The 22,603-nt window shown below is 37.3% G+C and overlaps 1 protein-coding gene across 6 annotated transcripts in view; it reads left to right on the top strand.

Annotated features, from left to right (window-relative positions):
- Positions 1-21,440, top strand: part of APC (APC regulator of WNT signaling pathway) — a 136,536-nt gene extending 115,096 nt beyond the window's left edge. For 4 of the 6 annotated variants that reach the window (XM_059916884.1, XM_059916880.1, XM_059916881.1 and 1 more), the window contains 6 exons: positions 1,079-1,132; positions 4,849-4,988; positions 5,553-5,630; positions 5,920-6,036; positions 10,825-11,039; positions 13,906-21,440. In XM_059916884.1, coding sequence (XP_059772867.1) covers positions 1,079-1,132; positions 4,849-4,988; positions 5,553-5,630; positions 5,920-6,036; positions 10,825-11,039; positions 13,906-20,491 — 7,190 coding nt within the window. In that variant the 3' untranslated portion in view covers positions 20,492-21,440. The remainder of the gene's footprint in view (positions 1-1,078; positions 1,133-4,848; positions 4,989-5,552; positions 5,631-5,919; positions 6,037-10,824; positions 11,040-13,905) is intronic. The other 2 variants (XM_059916885.1, XM_059916882.1) reach the window with 1 other exon arrangement.
- Positions 21,441-22,603: the final 1,163 nt, after the last annotated feature.

Here is a 22,603-nt window from a genome sequence, read left to right as displayed (position 1 = left end):
GAAAAAATACTGAATGGTCCATTCTTGCCCCTATTGTCAAGGTAGACCCTGGGTGACAGTTGACGGGGAGGATAATTTGAATTGTTTTGAGACGTGGGGCTACGTAATTATTCTTGAACTCAGTCACTTCTGAAAGACATCAGAAGGAATTATTATTAAGATTCTCATTTATCTTCATGGTTATCAGTACTTTACTAGATTTTCATGATAAAGCAGCGTGGTATCTCTGAAACCGATTAATACGGAAAAGCATTATGCTCTGATTTATGTTAGAAACATTCCATTAATTGTGGAAGGATTACTCTTAGGTATGTGTTCTCACATACTCTAAACCTTATATAACCTGCATTTGTGCCCCCCATTTTTCATGTAATGGTTTTTCTTTGATTTCTAGGTTCATTTTGCACATGTGGTATTTATAAGTTGCATCATGCTGAGCCATCTCATGTGAACTGGATCGCTCTAGTCGTGCCACAAGCAAGAACCACACACTGAGTTTCCATCTTAGTGTAGCTGTGCCCTTGCTTTTTGTGCCGTTTATGTTACATTTCATTCAAGCCCCACTTTGTATTCCTGCCACCCCTCATCATTATCATTCATCACTTATCTTAAAAGTGACAAAGTCATGACACTCTTAAACACAGAGAACCTGAACGGCCAAAAATGAGTGTTGTCTCCTTCAGAGTCATCACTTTGGGAGGCTGTGTACTTTGTGATTTCCGCCTGCCCTCCAGCCATGCTTTTCTTCCCACAAGCCCTAGCAGTCGGCCCACTTGATTCTCTTTCCTTCCCTTATGCCCCCAGCCTCCTGTGAAACTGAGTATGAGCTTATGAGTTCTCCCCTCCTCAGTACTGTCTCAGCATTGGTGAAATTTTAAGTTTGGGTGTTTTTTTTAACGCTAGTAATAATGGGGAAAATAATGAATAAACGGGAAAACTAATCCAATTTTTAGCTCCCACAAGCGTTTTTTATAAATGTTCCTGTGTTCCAATGAACTATAGACTAGGACTGACACATTAATCATCTGAATTTCCAAGTAAAATCTAGACTCAGTATTTGTTCCTCTTCCTTCTTCAGGTAGGAAGGCTACCCGGGGCATTTCATCACAGGAGCTAGGGCAGGGGCTTTCAGGTGAGGAGCAGGATGGGGCCTCTGGGGGTGTGACTGCTGGGGATGTAGCCACAGGGGATTACCTTCTTCTCACTCCTAGCCTCTGAATTTGCATTGGAGCAAAAGAAGGATCAAGGTGTGTGGACCGTGGGGAGATGGATTAAGACAGCACAAGGGATCTGACAGTGAGGAATAAGGAGGAAAGAAGTCCCAGGTGGATGAAGGGAAATTTCTAAGCCCGGTCAGCTAGGACTGTCATTTGTACATAGAAGAAAATTCTACAACTATTAGGGTCATTTAAGTTTGCACCTATTAGTATTGCAAGTTTCAGGCCATAGTATCAGTAATGTATACATTTATTAATTCCCAGCTCAGTCCCAGAAACTGTGCTAGGCACTAGGTATAAAAATGATTAAGACGTGGTCCTGACTTTCAAGGAATTCATAGTTAATTTGCATTAGTGTTTCCCAAACTAGATCATAATGATCACCAGAGGCAGTTGTCAAACCATGTATTTCTCTGGCCCGTGCGTGGTAAGCAAGCTTAGTAAAATAGAATCTCCGGAGGAGGGAACCTAGGAATCAAATCTAATAAGTGGCCCAGGTGATTTTTATGATCGGGAAATTTTGTGAAACACCAATATATAGAATATTGATGCTGAGCCCCTAATATTTATTTTAGAATGAGGCGTTTCATGCTAATGGTGACTATCTGAACCAAGTAAAAGAAAAGTAATATACTGTTTTAAAACTTAAGTATCATCTTTCTATTATCTCTTTTTGATAAGTTTAAATTAAGGATTTTGTTAAATGTCACCTGAAGCCATTGATCCTCTACTATCTGTAAGGTTATGAGATACCATATGAGATAGTATTTGGTTCATCTGGACCACTGTTCTCTAACATAGACACCAAGAAAATGTGGAAGGATGTGTTCATGACCTTTGCATTACCTTGAAACATCCTAATATTTCTTAGGGCAACCTATTTTTTATTGTATTGATCATGAATTCACATCATATTTTTGTGAATCCATTTATAGTTTTAATGTATAGATTCTTTGCCTTAAAATTCACTGAAAGTTTTCTTTTTACCTGCCTGAAATCATAAAGGGCTCTCTCTTTTATCTGACGCACTAAATTTTATTGAATGTCCTTTTTTTCATTAGCCACGTTCTTCATGGTTTTATTGGCATTGACCAAATCCTTCTTTAATCTTTGTTTTCACAATCAAGTCCTAAGATTTTTGGTTTTTCCATACAAAAGTAGTCAAGTGCCTTCTTGGGATTTTCTTTAGATCATTTCACCTTTCTTAAAACAGTATCACAGATACCGCTGTGCCAGGCAGGATTTTATGTAGGCACGAAGCATAGTATGTTTTGTTTTGGCTTTGATCGTCTGCTTTATAATCCTCAACATTTTGGTGATCTCCTCAGTACACAAGGCCACTGTCTACAGGTCAACAATGACTCCCGGATCTGTTTCCTGGGTCAAAACTCTCAGTTCTTTTACCGGTGGTTCCTTCTTCTTTACCAAAGTAATAAATAGTGGACTTTTTTGAAGCTCTGTACTAGGCTTTCTTCCACTCTCCCTAGGCAGCATCCTCTACTCCATGGCTTCAGTTACAGTGTTTTTCAAATTTACAGCTTAATCCAAGTTCTCTCTCCTGAGATTTACACACATTTTTCAAACTGCTCATTTGACATCTTCACCTAGATGATTTTTCAGACATTTCTGACTCAGCTGACAGAAACTGAGTTTGTTGTCTCCTCCATCCCTAAATCTCTGTCTCTTCCAGGGTTCCTTTTCTCAGAAAATGGTCTTCCAGTCAACCCACTTGCTGAAGCCAGAATCTTAGAAGACATCCATGAGTCTATTCTTATCCCCTATATCTCATAAATGCTTTAATTCTGGTTCTTAAATATATCTCAAATCACTGCTCTTTTTATCCCCACCCCAAGCAAGCCTCTATCGTCTCTCCTGTTCTCCCATAGTTTGTCTTACTTGTTCCCCCACTTCCAATCATAATCCATTCTGCAGCCTACAGTCATAGGAATCTGTTTAGAACATACATCTGATTATTCCTTCCCCTGCCTTAAATCCTTGGTGAGGCACACAAAGTCTTGCATAATCTGGCCTTTACCCATTTTTGTAGCCTCACCTTGTGACCCTCCTCTTGTTGCTGTATATTTCAGGCCCAGCAGTCCTTGCACATGCTGTTTCATCTGCCTGAAATGCTTCCTTATTGTTTCTGCCCCACCCTTTTTAGATATTCATTCATCCTTTAAGTCTCAAGTTAAACATTGTTTCCTCAGCCATTTTCTTGATCCTCCCAGTCTAGGTTAAGTTCACCTGTTATCTTGCCCTGTGCTTCTACACAATCCAGTACACTTAAATTAGTTGTTCAGTGGCTGTCTTTGCTCTAATCTGTAAGCTCCATAAAGACATTGGCTGTTTTTTTTGTTGGCTGTTTATCTTCCCATCATCATGGGTGGATGGAGGAAAATCTTCCTAAATATGGTTTGGATTTTCCTTAACCAAATTAATTTTTACTTACCTACATTCAAACTCATCTGTCATTGGGCTAGTTATAAAGATTTACACCAGTGTTCCAAGAGTTAAATCCCCTGACCTGGCATTCTTGACCCAAGATAGAACTTGGTCTATTTTGCAGATTTGCTGATTCATCTACATACTGACACTTCTAGATCATTTACAAAAATGTACCGATCCTCTTTCAGATTAATGACCTGATTGTTTAGACTTACAGTATCCAAGAATTGCCTGTTTATATTCATCTTCTCTTTTTCTGTCTAAGCCACTTCTCTGACAAAAGAATATCTCCAGTCCCATGATGATTAATATTGATGATGAATAATATTTTGAATAACCTCCATATGCATTTTTATTTTTCTTTTTATTCACTTCCTCACCATTTTGCTTCACCTTTTGTCTTTTTGTTTTGTTTTATCTTTTTACCACCCCTTCCTTTATGTCTTTTCCTTTCCTTTCCCTTCATTTTCCTCCTTGCCTTCCTACTGCTGACCACTGTGGGCATTGTTAAGTATACCCATTGGTGGGAATCAAGGGGAAAGAAAATACTAAATCCTAGTATTGGTATTTGACACTTCATGAGTATCAAAGAAAAGTAAGGATTAAAAAAAGTAAAAATTAAAAATGATTTTATAGAGTTCAGTAATAAGTTGAATAGGTAATTCTTTTTCATAAAAAAAAATAAGCTTTGCTTCATGCACAGTTTCATTTAGAAGTTTTAGTATTCCTAAGGATACTAAAAATTATTTGGGAGATAAAAATATATTAAAGTAATTAGGCCACAGTGTGTGACAATGAAGAGTGTTTGTAAAGTCCTAATAATAAAAATAAGTTACCTTTTACTGCTTACATTCAGGAAGACCTAGTGTTAGAAAACAGCCTTCTTCATCCATGACAAGATACAGTGTATGTGCAGTAAATAGAGTATAATGTTCATTTCACTCGGTAAGGCAAGGGGCTGGAGGGTGGAGAAACTGGCAGAAAATGGAATAGTTGTCACTTGTACTTTATAAGTATATTACACAAGAGTCCTTTATAATATTTTCTGTAGCTTGTAATTCTAAAGACAAAATTAAATTTATATATTCTCATTCTTTGAGGTTTTTTTCCTAATAATTTATAAACTTGGTACCCATTTGTTTTATTTTAGATTATTATCTTTTTCCTCTTGCCCTTTTTAAATTAGGGGGACTACAGGCCATTGCAGAATTATTGCAAGTGGACTGTGAAATGTATGGACTTACTACTGACCACTACAGTATTACCTTAAGACGATATGCAGGAATGGCTTTGACAAACTTGACTTTCGGAGATGTAGCCAACAAGGTATGTTTTATAAGATCCATTTCTTATGATATCTCTGGTATGAGTTATTTTACTTTCATACAAACTACTTTTCACTGACTTTTTGTCACTCTGCTCATTAAACACTGACCAACAAAAACCTGTACTTCATACCTCACTGCATATCCTTACTCATTTGGTTGTCTTATGCCTAAACAAAGGCCAAAGATGGAACACAGTAGTGGATTTATGTAATCACATTTAAAACACTATTCCTGGGAATGATAACAAAAATCTGGAAATCTTGGTGCAAGTGTTATACACGTGTTGGTTCCATCCGAATAAAAGACTTTAAAACCCTTTGCTTATTGTTTCTTATCATTTATTCACTTTATTTTTCTGGTTTGCCAAGAGAAGAACAAATACCAAAGGATTAGGAGGGTATTTGTCTTTCATTTATGTAATCTGGTTCTAGTTCTTTTATGGGTAAAACATTAGTTAGGATTGAATGAGACGATTGAAACTGGATTTGAAGTTTACTAGTCAAAAATAAAGCATGGCTCCAGGTTGCCTTATTATTGACCCTCTGTAATATTTGATTTACAGGCTACACTATGCTCTATGAAAGGCTGCATGAGAGCACTTGTGGCCCAACTAAAATCTGAAAGTGAGGACTTACAGCAGGTACTGCTTAGAATTTCAAATGTTTTTCTTGGCTGTTAGTGGGTTAATACCCTGATGTAGATTAATTTAAGCTGTGGCTCAGTGTTTAGCATCTCATGTTTAAATTGTGGCTACATTAACACCAAAATAGAGGAAAATAATTATATTGTAGGAATTCCTTTTGGCACTATATTAGCATTTAGAAGAAATTTATTTATTAATATATTTCTACTCTTAATATTGCGAACAAGAAAGCAACTAGTATGAATAATTTTATAAACAAATTATTCTAAAATTGATTCATTTGCAGGTTATTGCAAGTGTTTTGAGAAATCTGTCTTGGAGAGCAGATGTAAATAGTAAAAAGACTTTGCGTGAAGTTGGAAGTGTGAAAGCATTAATGGAATGTGCTTTGGAAGTGAAAAAGGTACCTTTGAAAACATTTAGTATTGCAATATGGATTTCATCTTTGGTTACTTTTTTGCTGCCATCTCCCACCCCTGAGACTCACTAATTTCTGACCCTCCTATCTTACCTATCCCTAGACTTAGACTGCTCCAAACTCCTAAAGTATTAAGCTGGAAAAGATTGTACAAAGTAGCCTAATATAAGTCAGGGTTTTTCAGACTCAGCACTGTTGACATCTTGCACCAGATAAGTCTTAGTTTTGGAGGACTGATCTGTGCCTTGTAGGATGTTTAGCAGCATCCCTGGCCTTTGCGCAGTAGATGCCAATACACCTTCCCCTCAGTCATAACAATCAGGAATATCTCCACATATTACCAGATGTCCTCTGTAAAGGAAAAGGGACAGAATCACCCTCAGTTGCCAATCACTGGTGTTAAGTGTTAACTCTTCGCTGCCCAAATCTCAATCTACCTGAGTCCTCAAATTCTGATAGTCACCCTGTCAAGAGGTAATCAGACCCAAAGGTGAGAAATCCCTCAAATAATAATTTGTTTACAAAAGGAAATAATCTCCAGATAGTATATCTACTTCAGAAACTAAGCTAATTTTTTTTTTAATTGAAATTTGAGAGGAACTAAGCAAGTCTTTTTAGCTAATCTGAATTTCCTTTCACCCAACCAGTCCTCCTTGATCCAGAGCCTACATGTTTTTCTCTTCAAAATTTCCTTTTCAGAGAAGGAAGAGTCTGCGGATTTTGTTTGTTTACTTGTGTATTTTTTCTAAATTATATTATTTTATACCTGAAAAACCCAAGAAAATCAACTGAAGAATTGTTAGAAATAAGTATTCAACTAAATAACTGGATATAAAGATAATATTCAAAGGTGGTTAAAAGGCACAAACTTCCAGTTATAAGATAAATAAGTACTAGGGATGTAATATACAGTGTGATAAATCTTATTAACACTGCTGGATCATTATATATGAAAATTGTTGAGAGTAAATCCTGAGTTCTCATCACAATGAAAAAAATTTTTTTTCTATTTCTTTAATTTTGTGTATGTATGAGATGATAGATGTTCACTAAACTTATTGTGGTAATTATTTCATGATGTTTATAAGTCAAATCATTATGCTTTATACTTTAAACAGTGTTACGTGTCAACTATATCTCAAAACTAGGAAAAAAAGGTAATACTCAAATATACTTAGGGTCTGCATAAAGATACCTTTAAAACACTACCGAATCAGCAGAACACTTGTACTCACACTGCAGAAAAGAAGATACGTGAATAGCCAATAAGCACTTGAAAAGATACTCAACATTGTTAGTCATCCGGAAAATACAAATTACAACGAGATACCATTACAGATATTATATTGGTTAGAATTTAAAAGATTGGCCAACTGTTGTCAAGGATGTTAAGCAGCTGGAATTCTCACACACTGCTGGCGGGAATGTTACATGGCATACAGGCATACCTCGCTTTATTGCACTTTGCAGATATTACATTTTTTATAAATTGAAGGTTTGTGGCAACCCTGCATGAAGCAAGTCTATCGGTGCCATTTTTCCAACAGCATTATTTTTCAGTTAAGGTATGTACATTTTTTTTATACATAATGCTATTGGACACTTAATAGACTACAGTGTAGTGTAAGCATAACTTTTATATGCACTACAGTATAGTGTAAACATAACTTTTATATGCACACCAAAAAAAACCACGATGTGACTTGGCTTTATTGCGATATTGGCTTTATTGTAATGGTCTGGAACCAAATCCGCAATATCTCTGAGGTATGCCTATCCAACTTTAGAGAACATTTGGCAGTGTTTTAAAATTAAACATTTACCTACCATACAACCTGGCCACCCAGGAGAAACAAAAACTTAAATTCACACAAAGACTTACAAATATTCACAGAGAGATTATTTGTGATAGCCAAAAACTAAAAATAACACAAATGTCCATCAATAGGTAAATGGGTAAACAAATTGTGGAATACAGTTTGACTATTAAAAAAAAAAAAAAAGAATGACCTATTGATACATTCAATAATCTGCAATGACAGGAATCAGAATAGCCGTTGCCTGGGGTTGGGGTTGGATTATGGGCGGCATGAGGAAAATGGAGGGGGTGATATAAATGTTATCTTGGTATACACACACATCAAAAATGATCAAATTGCACACTTGAAATATGTGCAGTTTATTGTTCTCTAATTATACCTTAATAAAATTATACCAAAAAAATTAGCGCCATGTACACTTTAAGACTCCTTTCTCATCAAGCTTGTGTGTTTTCAGAAAGATTTAATGTATTTGTAGGTATTATGGGAACTTGTATTGCTGCTGAATAGCTCATTATTTTATTGTCGCTCAAGGACCTCAAAGATCTACATACAAACTAATTGCTACAAACCAAGAAAGTTAGATTAAAAGACACATCCTACTGAGAAGCATAAGAGAAGACCATAGTAAATGGAAAGACATAGCCTGTTCTTGTAAAGGAAGAGTAGTAGTTTAAAGATCATTTCTCCCTAAATTCATCTATAAATTTTTAATGCAAGCCCAATCTTGGAAAAAGTAGCCCATCAGTAATTTATAATATCCAATTCTGGTTTGGGCCTGCTCTGGTTAGCAGTATTAGAATTTATTTTTTCCCTCTTTTTCTACATTCAGTGCAACCGTCATTATGAACGTTCTTTTCTCTTTTTTTAATTTGTCATCTCTTCCTTGTCAACTTCATTTACTACTAATGACCACAAGAACCAAAACTACCTTCCATGTTCCCCACGTACTGCATCATTTTACCATCATTCGCTGGCTCTTACTCTTCTACACAGCAGAATCTTTCCTTCACCTGCACTCTGTGCCCTAAGCGTGGCTATTTACGCAAAGCTGTTAGTCCCTTGCTCTTGTCTTCTGTATCTTCTCTACTGGGTGTAGAGAAGTAGGCTCTTTTATGTTTCAGCTATCTGTAAGAAGCCCAATATTTTGAAAATGAAAACAAAAATCCTCTGTTGCTTCTTCTAACTTCTGCAGTGTTTCTCTTTTTCCTATAAGAACCAAAACCCTGAACACATAGTCACTTGCTTCATTTCTTAACTGGCCATACCTTCTTCAGTCCTTTCTAATATTGCTTCTAACAAAATCTAGACTTATAGATTAACTAGGGTATTTCTTTTCTACCTACACCTATATTTGATACTTTTTGATCACATTCCTTACTGAATCTCTTCCCTTTGTTTTTACCACGTGTACTTCCAACATCTAATCATTTCTCCTTGTCTCCTTTAACTATAAAGCTTCTTTGAAACAAGACCTTTGGCCCTCTACATGTAGTCTTGAAGAGAGCAAATTCTATTTTCCTACCTTCAACTCTCACCTCTAGGTCAGTTGTAAGTTTAGCTCACTCCTCTAAACTCTTGCCATTTTTTTCTGTTCTCAGGATACTTTGAATGTCCCACCTTTACCTCATTCACAATATAATTAAAATTGAGCTCTTAGCCTTTTCACATCTTCAGTGGTGAAAGCACTTCTTCCCTGCTTCCTGATAAGTAGTATCTAAACATGCTCCTACACTGTTTTATTTATTTACTACCTTGATGAAGAGAATACAATGGCTAGTTCCTTATTGGGTTAGGCCCAAAATGTTTGCCATGACATTCAGGGCCTTCTTTTACCTCTCTGACCTTACTTCCCACAATGCCCCAGCATGGACTTTGACTTCCTCTGTGTCTTCTTTCTGTTCTTTAGTCCTCCCTTGCTTATTTCCACTTCCATGCCTTTCCTCCTTCTACTTCCCCTGCCTTCTCTCTGAATGTACGGGTCTTTTCTTCTGCAGAGCTGCTCTCCTCCATGAAATATTTTACTTATTTAATTAAATTCAGATGGCAATAATCTTTCCATTAGAGCCCTTGGTTTCAAGTATGGTTTTGCATTCTTTTTTCCCCAGAGTAAACAGTTAGCACCTTCAAAGCAAGTATCAGTTGCTATGTTTTCTGGAGTGCCTCTAATTGTGATAGGCACAGAGTAGATCTCTAATGAATGTTTGTTTGTTCCCTGATTGATTTGTAGTAAGAAGAAAGACTGACATCAGGATCATGGCAAGTTTTGACCAAATATCCTTAACTGTATACTCAGAGTATTTTCTGTGACATTTATAATTTGTCAGTTTACTGTGATACTGTATACCAGGGAGTTCTGGTTTTTCAATTACTTTGTTTCTTTGGGGATTTTAAGAAATTGGAGTTTTCCTAGTATGCTTTCTTTTTAATAAGTTACATTGTTACTTTTGAATCAACCACACATAAATATATGTATGTGTGTTTTTATACAAACAATATTGCAGATACTCTTCTGCAGCTTGCTCTTTTCATTTAATGATACATCTAGATATCTTTCCATATCAGCATGTAGAGGGTTTTTTCTAGCTTCTGTTGTCCTGAAAATGCTATCTTTTCAGAATGCACATCAGTTCTGTTTCATATTGTAATATAAGCTCTTGTGAGATATGTGTGCACCATCTAAACACTTAGAATAAAGTTCATAAAGGTCATTATTTTAATATTGCGTTTCGCTTGTTTCATGGGGATATCACTGTCTTAAGTTCGATTTGGTATTTTATGAAAGTTTTTCTAAATGAGGAGTTCCTAATACTTTACCAGTGAAGGATGGGCAGCAGGGAAGATTTAAAGAGGAAAAAAAAAAAAAAAAGCTTCCTCAATAGAAGTAAACATAGACGTTATAAGAAGGAAATTCCAACTCTAATTAGATGACGCATATTCTGTTTCTTGATAGGAATCAACCCTCAAAAGCGTATTGAGTGCCTTATGGAATTTGTCAGCACACTGCACTGAGAATAAAGCTGATATATGTGCCGTAGATGGTGCGCTTGCATTTTTGGTTGGCACTCTCACTTACCGGAGCCAGACAAATACTTTAGCTATTATTGAAAGTGGAGGTGGGATATTACGGAATGTGTCCAGCTTGATAGCTACGAATGAGGACCACAGGTAAATACAGGGTTTTATATTACTTTTAAATGAAATTGTAAGATTCATACTCTCAGAAAGACTCAGCTGTATGCAGTGTTTTGTGTAATTATGCAAGTTCTAAGCCAAATTACATTTATGACAATGAAAATATAACTATTAATTCCTGACTTATTCATTAACATATTTATTCTAATAAAAGTTCATAGTATCATAAAGATGTCTAGAAATAAATGATACTTGAGAGGTATAACCCATGTGTAGAAGAAAAAATGAAAGTCATAAATATTACAGAGAAGAAAATCCTTTCCTATATGTTAACATGGCTTAAACGAGTATGAGGTTTATAAAAAACAAAACCTTGTGGTTATGATCCGGAGAGTACAATGGTTCACATTTTTCTGGTGGTGCCATAACATCAATAATCATAATATTTTTCAGCCAACCGCCATTCATCCAATCTGTTAGAGCTGTGAAACCTAAGAGAGCACCTCAGACACAAGGCACATATTTTCAGAACTTGAGCTCTGTATTATCTCAACAAAAAATATGGGTATCTTTCACAGCATATTTATTTATTTTATCCTGTATTGTTCCTCTCTCATTTTCAAAAAGACTATGAGGTACTTTTAGTAAAATGGCTTTGAAAAGAATGTAAACATCCTTTCTTTAAGTTTTTGATGCACCAGCTACAAGCCTTATAGCCCTTTCTTCTGTTCATAGAAGACCTCTTAGACTCAGTAAGCACTCAGGTGTCTACTGGACTGCTAGAGAGCCGCCATGGTAAAGCTTACTGCACCCTTGCCTATCAGTTTTAAAGCCCACCAGCGCCGACTGTGCTGTCATTAAGCTTCATTTTACCATGCCTTAAACAAGCCATAGCTCTTTCAGATCCTAACATTCATTATGCTGACTCTTAACTCTTGTTTTTTGTTTGTTTGTTTGTTTTTAAACATTTTTATTGAAGTATAATTGCCTTACAATAGTGTGTTAGCTTCTGCTTTATAACAAAGTGAATCAGTTATACATATACAATATGTTCCCATTTCTCTTCCCTCTTGCATCTCCCTCCCTCCCACCCTCCCCATCCCACCCCTCTAGGTGGTCACAAAGCACCGAGCTGATCTCCCTGTGCTATGCGGCTGCTTCCCACTAGCTATCTATTTTACATTTGGTAGTGTATATATGTCCATGACACTCTCTTACCCTGTCACATCTCACCCCACCCCCTCCCCATATCCTCAAGTCCATTCTCTAGTAGGTCTGTGTCTTTATTCCCGTCTTGCCACTAGGTTCTTCATGGCCTTTTTTTTTTTTTTTTTTTTTTTCCTTAGATTCCGTATATATGTGTTAGCATACTGTATTTGTTTTTCTCTTTCTGACTTACTTCACTCTGTATGACAGACTCTAACTCCATCCACCTCATTACAAATACCTCCATTTCATTTCTTTTTATGGCTGAGTAATATTCCATTGTATATATGTGCCACATCTTCTTTATCCATTCATCTGTCGATGGACATTTAGGTTGCTTCCAGGTCCTGGCTATTGTAAATAGAGCTGCAATGAACATTGTGGTACATGACACTTTTTGACCTATGGTTTTCTCAGGGTATATGCCCAGTAGTGGGATTGCTGGGTCATATGGTAGTTCTATTTGTAGTTTTTTAAGGAACCTCCATACTGTTCTCCATAGTGGCTGTATCAATTTACATTCCCACCAACAGTGCAAGAGTGTTCCCTTTCCTCCACACCCTCTCCAGCATTTATTGTTTCTAGATTTTTTGATGATGGCCATTCTGACCGGTGTGAGATGATATCTCATTGTAGTTTTGATTTGCATTTCTCTAATGATTAATGATGTTGAGCATTCTTTCATGTGTCTGTAGGCCATCTGTATATCTTCTTTGGAGAAATGTCTATTTAGGTCTTCTGCCCATTTTTGGATTGGGTTGTTCGTTTTTTTGTTATTGAGCTGCATGAGCTGCTTGTAAATCTTGGAGATTAATCCTTTGTCAGTTGCTTCATTTGCAAATATTTTCTCCCATTCTAAGGGTTGTCTTTTGGTCTTGTTTATGGTTTCCTTTGCTGTGCAAAAGCTTTTAAGTTTCATTAGGTCCCATTTGTTTATTTGTGTTCTTATTTCCATTTCTCTGGGAGCTGGGTCAAAAAGAATCTTGCTGTGATGTATGTCATAGAGTTTAACTCTTGTTTTTATAGTTAATGTTTTGAAAACTTTTCTTTCACTTTATTTTTAGAAATAACGACTACACACAGTTTGCCCGAGAACACATGTAAGGGGGAATGGCAGTATTACATAATCAAACCAGAGGCAGAAAGATTATCTAAAAGTCATTCTGCTGACCTAGGAGCTTACAGTGTGCTCCCTGACTTTGTAAAGATCTATTGTCAATCAGTTTCTTCTGTCTACCTCTTCTGAGATGTCTCAGTGTGTCGACATTGTGGTGCCCATCCAGAGATTAAATTACCACAGCCCCTGTTCAGCTTAAGATTTCATAATACATCTGTACTCCTCAAACTGAGAAACTCTGTCACTATGTAAATAAAGTAAATACATCTGCTCAAGAAAAAATGTTTAAAGCTATTGGGTCAGAATAGGAAATGCAGAATTGATTAAACTTAATGCTTTTACTTCTTTTAGTCTGACAGATGAGTACTTTAAAACAATAAACATTAAATGAACTAAGATAGAACAAAAGGAGATGGGTAATGCTTGAAATTTATAGTATAATTTGGTGTAATTTTATTATGCCTGTTGTTAATAAGCTTTAGTAGTTATCCTTAGATTTAAATTTGTTTTCTGTCCTTTTATTTGTTGTTACTATGAACAGATTTTTACCTTACTTTTGTGATATTTTTATTTCAGGCAAATCCTAAGAGAGAATAATTGCTTACAAACCTTATTACAACACTTGAAATCTCACAGTTTGACAATAGTCAGTAATGCATGCGGAACCTTGTGGAATCTCTCAGCAAGAAATCCTAAAGATCAGGAAGCATTATGGGACATGGGAGCAGTCAGCATGCTCAAGAACCTCATTCATTCAAAGCACAAGATGATTGCTATGGGAAGTGCTGCAGCTTTAAGGAATCTCATGGCAAATAGACCTGCAAAGTATAAGGATGCCAATATCATGTCTCCTGGTTCAAGCTTGCCTTCTCTTCATGTCAGGAAACAAAAAGCCCTAGAAGCAGAATTAGATGCTCAGCATTTATCAGAAACTTTTGACAATATTGACAATTTAAGTCCCAAGGCATCTCATCGTAGTAAGCAGAGACACAAGCAAAATCTCTATGGTGACTATGTTTTTGACACCAATCGACATGATGATAATAGGTCAGACAATTTTAATACTGGAAACATGACTGTCCTGTCACCATATTTAAATACTACAGTGTTGCCCAGCTCCTCTTCATCAAGGGGAAGTTTAGATAGTTCTCGTTCTGAGAAAGATAGAAGTTTGGAGAGAGAACGAGGTATTAGTCTAGTCAACTACCACCCAGCAACAGAAAATCCAGGAACCTCTTCGAAGCGAGGTTTGCAGATTTCTACCACTGCAGCCCAGATTGCCAAAGTCATGGAAGAAGTATCAACCATTCATACCTCCCAGGAAGACAGAAGTTCTGGGTCTACCCCAGAACTACACTGTGGGACAGATGAGAGGAATGCACTAAGAAGAAGCTCTACCGCCCACACACATGCAAACTCTTACAACTTCCCCAAGTCAGAAAACTCAAACAGGACATGTCCAGTGCCATATGCCAAAGTAGAATACAAGAGATCTTCAAATGATAGTTTAAATAGTGTCAGCAGTAGTGATGGTTATGGTAAAAGAGGTCAAATGAAACCTTCAGTTGAATCCTATTCTGAAGATGATGAAAGTAAATTTTGCAGCTATGGTCAGTATCCAGCTGACCTAGCCCATAAAATACATAGTGCAAATCATATGGATGATAATGATGGAGAACTAGATACACCAATAAATTATAGTCTTAAATATTCTGATGAACAGTTGAACTCCGGAAGGCAAAGTCCTTCACAGAATGAAAGATGGGCAAGACCCAAACATATAATAGAAGATGAAATAAAACAAAATGAGCAAAGACAATCAAGGAGTCAAAGCACAACTTATCCTGTATATCCTGAGAGCACTGATGATAAACACCTCAAGTTCCAACCACATTTTGGACAGCAAGAATGCGTTTCCCCATATAGGTCAAGAGCAGCCAATGGTTCAGAAACAAATCGAGTAGGTTCTAATCATGGAATTAATCAAAATGTAAATCAGTCTTTGTGTCAGGAAGATGACTATGAAGATGATAAGCCAACCAACTATAGTGAACGTTACTCTGAGGAAGAGCAACATGAGGAAGAAGAGAGACCAACCAATTATAGCATAAAATATAATGAAGAAAAACATCATGTGGATCAGCCTATTGATTATAGTTTAAAATATACCACAGACATTCCTTCTTCACAGAAACCAGCATTTTCATTCTCAAAGAATTCATCTGGACAAAGCACTAAAACTGAACACATCTCTTCAAGCAGTGAGAATACATCCACACCTTCATCTAATGCCAAGAGGCAGAATCAGCTCCATCCAAGTTCAGCACAGAGCAGAAGCGGTCAGACCCAAAAAGCCACCTCTTCCTCTTGCAAAGTTCCCTCTATCAACCAAGAAACAATACAGACTTACTGTGTAGAAGATACCCCAATATGTTTTTCAAGATGTAGTTCATTATCATCTTTGTCATCAGCTGAAGATGAAATAGGGTGTGATCAGACAACACAAGAAGCAGATTCTGCTAATACCCTACAAATAGCAGAAATAAAAGAAAACAGTGGAACTAGATCAACTGAAGATTCTGTGAGTGAAGTTCCAACAGTGTCACAGCACATTAGAACCAAATCCAGCAGACTCCAGGCTTCTGGTTTATCTTCAGAATCTACCAGGCACAAAGCTGTTGAATTTTCTTCAGGGGCCAAATCTCCATCAAAGAGTGGTGCTCAGACACCTAAAAGTCCACCAGAGCACTACGTTCAGGAGACTCCTCTCATGTTTAGCAGATGTACTTCTGTCAGTTCACTTGATAGTTTTGAGAGTCGTTCGATTGCCAGCTCCGTTCAGAGTGAACCCTGCAGTGGAATGGTGAGTGGCATTATAAGCCCCAGTGACCTTCCAGATAGCCCTGGACAAACCATGCCACCAAGCAGAAGTAAAACCCCTCCTCCCCCTCCTCCTCAAACAGCTCAGACTAAGCAAGAAGTACCTAAAAATAAAGCACCTAGTGCTGAGAAGAGAGAAAGTGGCCCTAAGCAAGCTGCTGTAAATGCTGCAGTACAGAGGGTCCAGGTTCTTCCAGATGCTGATACTTTGTTACATTTTGCCACAGAAAGTACTCCTGATGGATTTTCTTGTTCATCTAGCCTGAGTGCTCTGAGCCTCGATGAGCCATTTATTCAGAAAGATGTGGAATTAAGAATAATGCCTCCAGTTCAGGAAAATGACAATGGGAATGAAACAGAAAATGAGCAGCCTGAAGAATCAAATGAAAACCAGGAAAAAGAGGCAGAAAAACCCACTGATTCTGAAAAAGATCTATTAGATGATTCAGATGATGATGATATTGAAATACTAGAAGAGTGTATTATTTCTGCCATGCCAACAAAATCTTCACGCAAAGCCAAAAAGCCAGCCCAGACTTCTTCCAAATTACCTCCACCTGTGGCAAGGAAACCAAGTCAACTGCCTGTGTACAAACTTCTGCCATCACAAAACAGATTACAAGCACAAAAGCATGTTAGTTTTACACCAGGAGATGATATGCCTCGGGTGTATTGTGTAGAAGGGACACCTATAAACTTTTCCACAGCTACATCTCTAAGTGATCTAACAATAGAATCCCCTCCAAATGAGTTAGCTGCTGGAGAAGGTGTTAGAGCAGGAACACAGTCAGGTGAATTTGAAAAACGAGACACCATTCCTACAGAAGGCAGAAGTACAGATGAGGCTCAAACAGGGAAAGCCTCATCTGTAACTATACCTGAACTGGATGACAATAAAACAGAAGAAGGCGATATTCTTGCAGAATGCATTAATTCTGCTATGCCCAAAGGAAAAAGTCACAAGCCTTTCCGTGTGAAAAAGATAATGGACCAGGTCCAACAAGCATCTATGTCTTCATCTGGAACTAACAAAAATCAATTAGATGGTAAGAAAAAGAAACCTACTTCACCAGTAAAACCTATACCACAAAATACTGAATACAGGACACGTGTAAGAAAAAATACAGACTCAAAAAATAATTTAAATGCTGAAAGAAATTTCTCAGACAACAAAGATTCAAAGAAACAGAACTTGAAAAACAGTTCCAAGGACTTCAATGATAAGGTCCCAAATAATGAAGATCGAGTCAGAGGAAGTTTTACTTTTGATTCACCTCATCATTACACACCTATTGAAGGCACTCCATACTGTTTTTCACGAAATGATTCTTTGAGTTCTCTAGATTTTGATGATGATGATGTCGACCTTTCCAGGGAAAAGGCTGAATTAAGAAAGGGGAAGGAAAATAAGGAATCAGAATCTAAAGTTACCAACCACACAGAACTAACCTCAAACCAACAATCAGCTAGTAAGACACAAGCTGTTCCAAAACATCCAATAAATCGAGGTCAGCCTAAACCCGTGCTGCAGAAGCAATCCACTTTTCCCCAGTCCTCCAAAGATATACCAGACAGAGGGGCAGCAACAGATGAGAAATTACAGAATTTTGCTATTGAAAATACTCCAGTTTGCTTTTCCCGAAATTCCTCTCTAAGTTCTCTTAGTGACATTGATCAAGAAAACAACAACAACAAGGAAAATGAACCTATCAAAGAGACAGAGCCCCCTGACTCACAGGGAGAACCAAGTAAACCTCAGGCATCAGGTTATGCTCCTAAATCATTTCACGTTGAAGATACCCCTGTTTGTTTCTCAAGAAACAGTTCTCTCAGTTCTCTCAGTATTGATTCTGAAGATGACCTGTTGCAGGAATGTATAAGTTCTGCAATGCCAAAAAAGAAAAAGCCTTCAAGACTCAAGGCTGATAATGAAAAGCATAGTCCCAGAAATATGGGTGGCATGTTAGCAGAAGATTTGACACTCGATTTGAAAGATATACAGAGACCAGATTCAGAACATGGTTTATCCCCTGATTCAGAAAATTTCGATTGGAAAGCTATTCAGGAAGGTGCAAATTCCATAGTAAGTAGTTTACATCAAGCTGCTGCTGCCGCATGTTTATCTAGACAAGCTTCGTCTGATTCAGATTCCATCCTTTCCCTGAAATCAGGAATCTCTCTGGGATCACCATTTCATCTTACACCTGATCAAGAGGAAAAACCCTTTGCAAGTAATAAAGGCCCACGAATTCTAAAACCTGGGGAGAAAAGTACATTGGAAACTAAGAAGTTAGAATCTGAAAATAAAGGAATAAAAGGAGGGAAAAAAGTTTATAAAAGTTTGATTACTGGAAAAGTTCGATCTAATTCGGAAGTTTCAAGCCAAATGAAACAACCCCTTCAAACAAACATGCCTTCAATCTCTCGAGGTAGGACAATGATTCACATTCCAGGAGGTCGGAATAGCTCTTCAAGTACAAGTCCAGTTTCTAAAAAAGGCCCACCCCTTAAGACTCCAGCCTCCAAAAGCCCTAGTGAAGGTCAGGCAGCTACCACTTCCCCCAGAGGAGCCAAGCCATCAGTGAAGTCAGAATTAAGCCCCGTTACGAGGCAGGCATCCCAGACACCTGGGTCAAATAAAGGGCCTTCTAGATCAGGATCTAGAGATTCCACTCCGTCAAGACCTGCCCAGCAGCCATTAAGTAGACCTATGCAGTCTCCAGGGCGAAACTCAATTTCTCCTGGTAGAAATGGAATAAGTCCTCCTAACAAATTATCTCAGCTGCCAAGGACGTCATCCCCTAGTACTGCTTCAACTAAGTCCTCGGGTTCTGGGAAAATGTCTTACACATCTCCTGGCAGACAGATGAGCCAACAGAACCTCACCAAACAAACGGGTTTATCCAAGAATGTCAGTAGTATCCCAAGAAGTGAATCTGCCTCCAAAGGACTAAATCAAATGAGTACTAGCAATGGAGCCAATAAAAAGGTAGAACTTTCTAGAATGTCTTCAACTAAATCAAGTGGAAGTGAATCTGATAGGTCAGAGAGACCTGTATTAGTACGCCAGTCAACTTTCATCAAAGAAGCTCCAAGCCCAACCCTAAGGAGAAAATTGGAGGAATCTGCTTCATTTGAATCTCTTTCTCCATCTTCTAGACCAGATTCTCCCACTAGGTCCCAGGCACAGACTCCAATTTTAAGTCCTTCCCTTCCTGATATGTCTCTGTCTACACATTCGTCTGTTCAGGCTGGTGGATGGCGAAAACTCCCACCTAATCTCAGTCCCACCATAGAGTATAATGATGGAAGACCAGTAAAGCGCCATGATATAGCACGCTCTCATTCCGAAAGTCCTTCCAGACTTCCCATCAATAGGTCAGGAACCTGGAAACGTGAGCACAGCAAACACTCATCATCCCTTCCCCGAGTAAGCACTTGGAGGAGAACCGGAAGTTCATCCTCAATTCTTTCCGCTTCATCAGAATCTAGTGAAAAAGCAAAAAGTGAGGATGAAAAACATGTGAACTCTATTTCAGGAACCAAACAAACTAAAGAAAACCAAGTATCCACAAAAGGAACATGGAGAAAAATAAAAGAAAGTGAAATTTCTCCCACCAGTAGTACTTCTCAGACCACTTCCTCAGGTGCTGCAAATGGTGCTGAATCAAAGACTCTGATTTATCAAATGGCACCTGCTGTTTCTAAAACAGAGGATGTTTGGGTGAGAATTGAGGACTGTCCCATTAACAACCCTAGATCTGGAAGATCTCCAACAGGAAATACTCCCCCAGTGATTGACACTGTTTCAGAAAAGGGAAACCCAAACACTAAAGATTCAAAAGATAATCAGGGAAAACAAAATGTGAGCAATGGTAGTGCTCCTGTACGCACCATGGGTTTGGAAAACCGCCTGAACTCCTTTATTCAGGTAGATGCCCCAGACCAAAAAGGAACTGAGGCAAAACCGGGACAAAGTAATCCTGTCCCTGCATCAGAGACTAATGAAAGTTCTATAGCTGAACGTACCCCATTTAGTTCTAGCAGCTCAAGCAAGCACAGTTCACCGAGTGGGACTGTTGCTGCCAGAGTGAGTCCTTTTAATTACAACCCAAGCCCAAGGAAAAGCAGCGCAGATAGCACTTCAGCCCGACCATCTCAGATCCCAACACCAGTGAATAACAACACAAAGAAACGAGATTCAAAAACTGACAATACAGAATCCAGTGGAACTCAAAGTCCTAAACGCCATTCTGGGTCCTACCTTGTGACATCTGTTTAAAAAGAGCTGGAATGATGAAACTAAGAATGTGTTATGTGTTAATTACAACTGCTATGTAGAAATTTTGTTTCAACCAATATGTATAAAACAGATAACTAATAAGAACCTGCTGTATAAAAAATAAAATTCAAAAAAAATTTTGTTTCAAATGAAACTAAAAGACTGAAAAATTTTGTAAATAGGTTTGATTCTTGTTAGAGGGTTTTTGTTCTGGAAGCCATATTTGATAGTATACTTCATCTTCACTGGTCATATTTTGGGAGGCACTCTTGATAGTTAGGAAGAAAATGGTAAAGCCAAGTATATTTGTACAGTATGTTTTTCATGTATTTAAGTAGCATCCCATCCCATCATCCTTTAATTATTGCTTGTCTTAAAATAACACTACAGATAGAAGATATGATATATTGCTGTTATCAATCATTTCTAGATTATAAACTGACTAAACTTACATCAGGGAGAAATTGGTATTTATGCAAAAACCATTCTGTTTTAGTCCTTGTGAGTCCATCTGACATCATAATCATGTGGCTGTGAAATTCACAGTAATATGGTTCCCGACGAACAAGTTTACCCAGCCTGCTTTGCTTTACTGCATGAATGAAACTGATGGTTCAATTTCAGAAGTAATGATTAACAATTCTGTGGTCACATGATGTTCATATAGATAGCTATAGTGTAACAACTTACACTATTTTGTGCTCAAAACAAACAAAACAAAATCTGTGTAACTGTAAAACATTGAATGAAACTATTTTACCTGAACTAGATTTTATCTGAAAGTAGGTAGAATTTTTGCTATGCTGTAACTTGTTGTATATTCTGGTATTTGAGGTGAGATGGCTGCTCTTTTATTAATGAGACATGAATCGTGTCTCAACAGAAACTAAATGAACATTTCAGAATAAATTATTGCTGTATGTATAAACTTACTGAAATCGGTATTTGTTTAAGGGTCTTATTTCACATTTGTATTAATAATTATCAAAAGGGCCTCTTTTAAAAGCTTATATAATTTTTTTCTTCAAATTCTATGCATTAAGAGTAAAATTCCTCTTACTGTAATAAAAACAATTGAAGCTGACTGTTGGCATTTAACCATTCCATGCATTGGCACTTAACCTTTCCTGAAAAAAAAAGTTACTGTGTGATTAGCACCAAGTATAAATCAGCACTTTGCCATGCTCAGAAAATGCAAATCATGTTGAACTTCAAAGGTAGATTTAACACTATTAAGATATTCAAAAGACTATTTAGAAACCCCTGTCTGTTAAGGGAAACTTTGTTTTTGATAGGTTTGCGGAGTATGTGTTCAAGCTCCCCCTTCCTCACACAGCAGGGAGAGAATCCTTCAGGAAGGAGGATAAACTGATAGAAGTATTTAAAAAGCTAACTTAATATATCTTCCCAGAATTTGTTCTAAATGATCAGAGGGTAAGGATGATGATAAATGCTCACATATTTGTTGAATAAATGAAAATTTATTTTTAATAATAAAATTCATGCACTCTGCGTTGGGGGGAAGGGAAAAGGTATTTGGATATAGCAGGATGCTGGGAAAAGGGGTGAGGAGTAAGCACATCTACCTGGTGTCTTTGAAATCACATCATGTAGTTAATTATCTACCCTTACCTGTGTTTATCATTTACAGGTAATGACTTTTTTTTAAAGTCATTTACTAACATGCCAGTAAATAAATGCTGTGATTTGAAATAAGGCATTGGACTCCAAAGCCCATACTCTTTCTACTGCACCACTTTGCAAACACCTCAATTTACTGACCTTTGGAGTATATCTACATTTAAATTTTTGTCAAATTTTATCTGAATGAAATAGTTTTTAAGTAATAATACTAAATTATTCTGTTTTTCTCAAAGGCTGCCTTATCCAACAGGGACACGTGGATATAGGTCATATTTCCTTTTCCTTTAGTCCTGATTTTCTATTTTTTTGAGTTACTCGTGCCAATTTTTATAAACCACTTCAAATACTTTTATGGAAAGAGATGGGATATAAGTCAATTAGAATAAAATTGCCTTTCTCAAGGAAGGAGAAAAACATCAATGCTGAAAATGAAAAAAGGGTGCCTTCCATATGCCAGAAAATTCAGGA

The sequence above is a fragment of the Balaenoptera ricei genome, chromosome 3 (genome assembly GCF_028023285.1).
Source record: "Balaenoptera ricei isolate mBalRic1 chromosome 3, mBalRic1.hap2, whole genome shotgun sequence".
Lineage (NCBI taxonomy): Eukaryota > Metazoa > Chordata > Mammalia > Artiodactyla > Balaenopteridae > Balaenoptera > Balaenoptera ricei.
The sequence above is the reverse complement of the archived record's forward strand: the minus strand, read 5'-3'. Positions and strand labels throughout refer to the sequence as shown.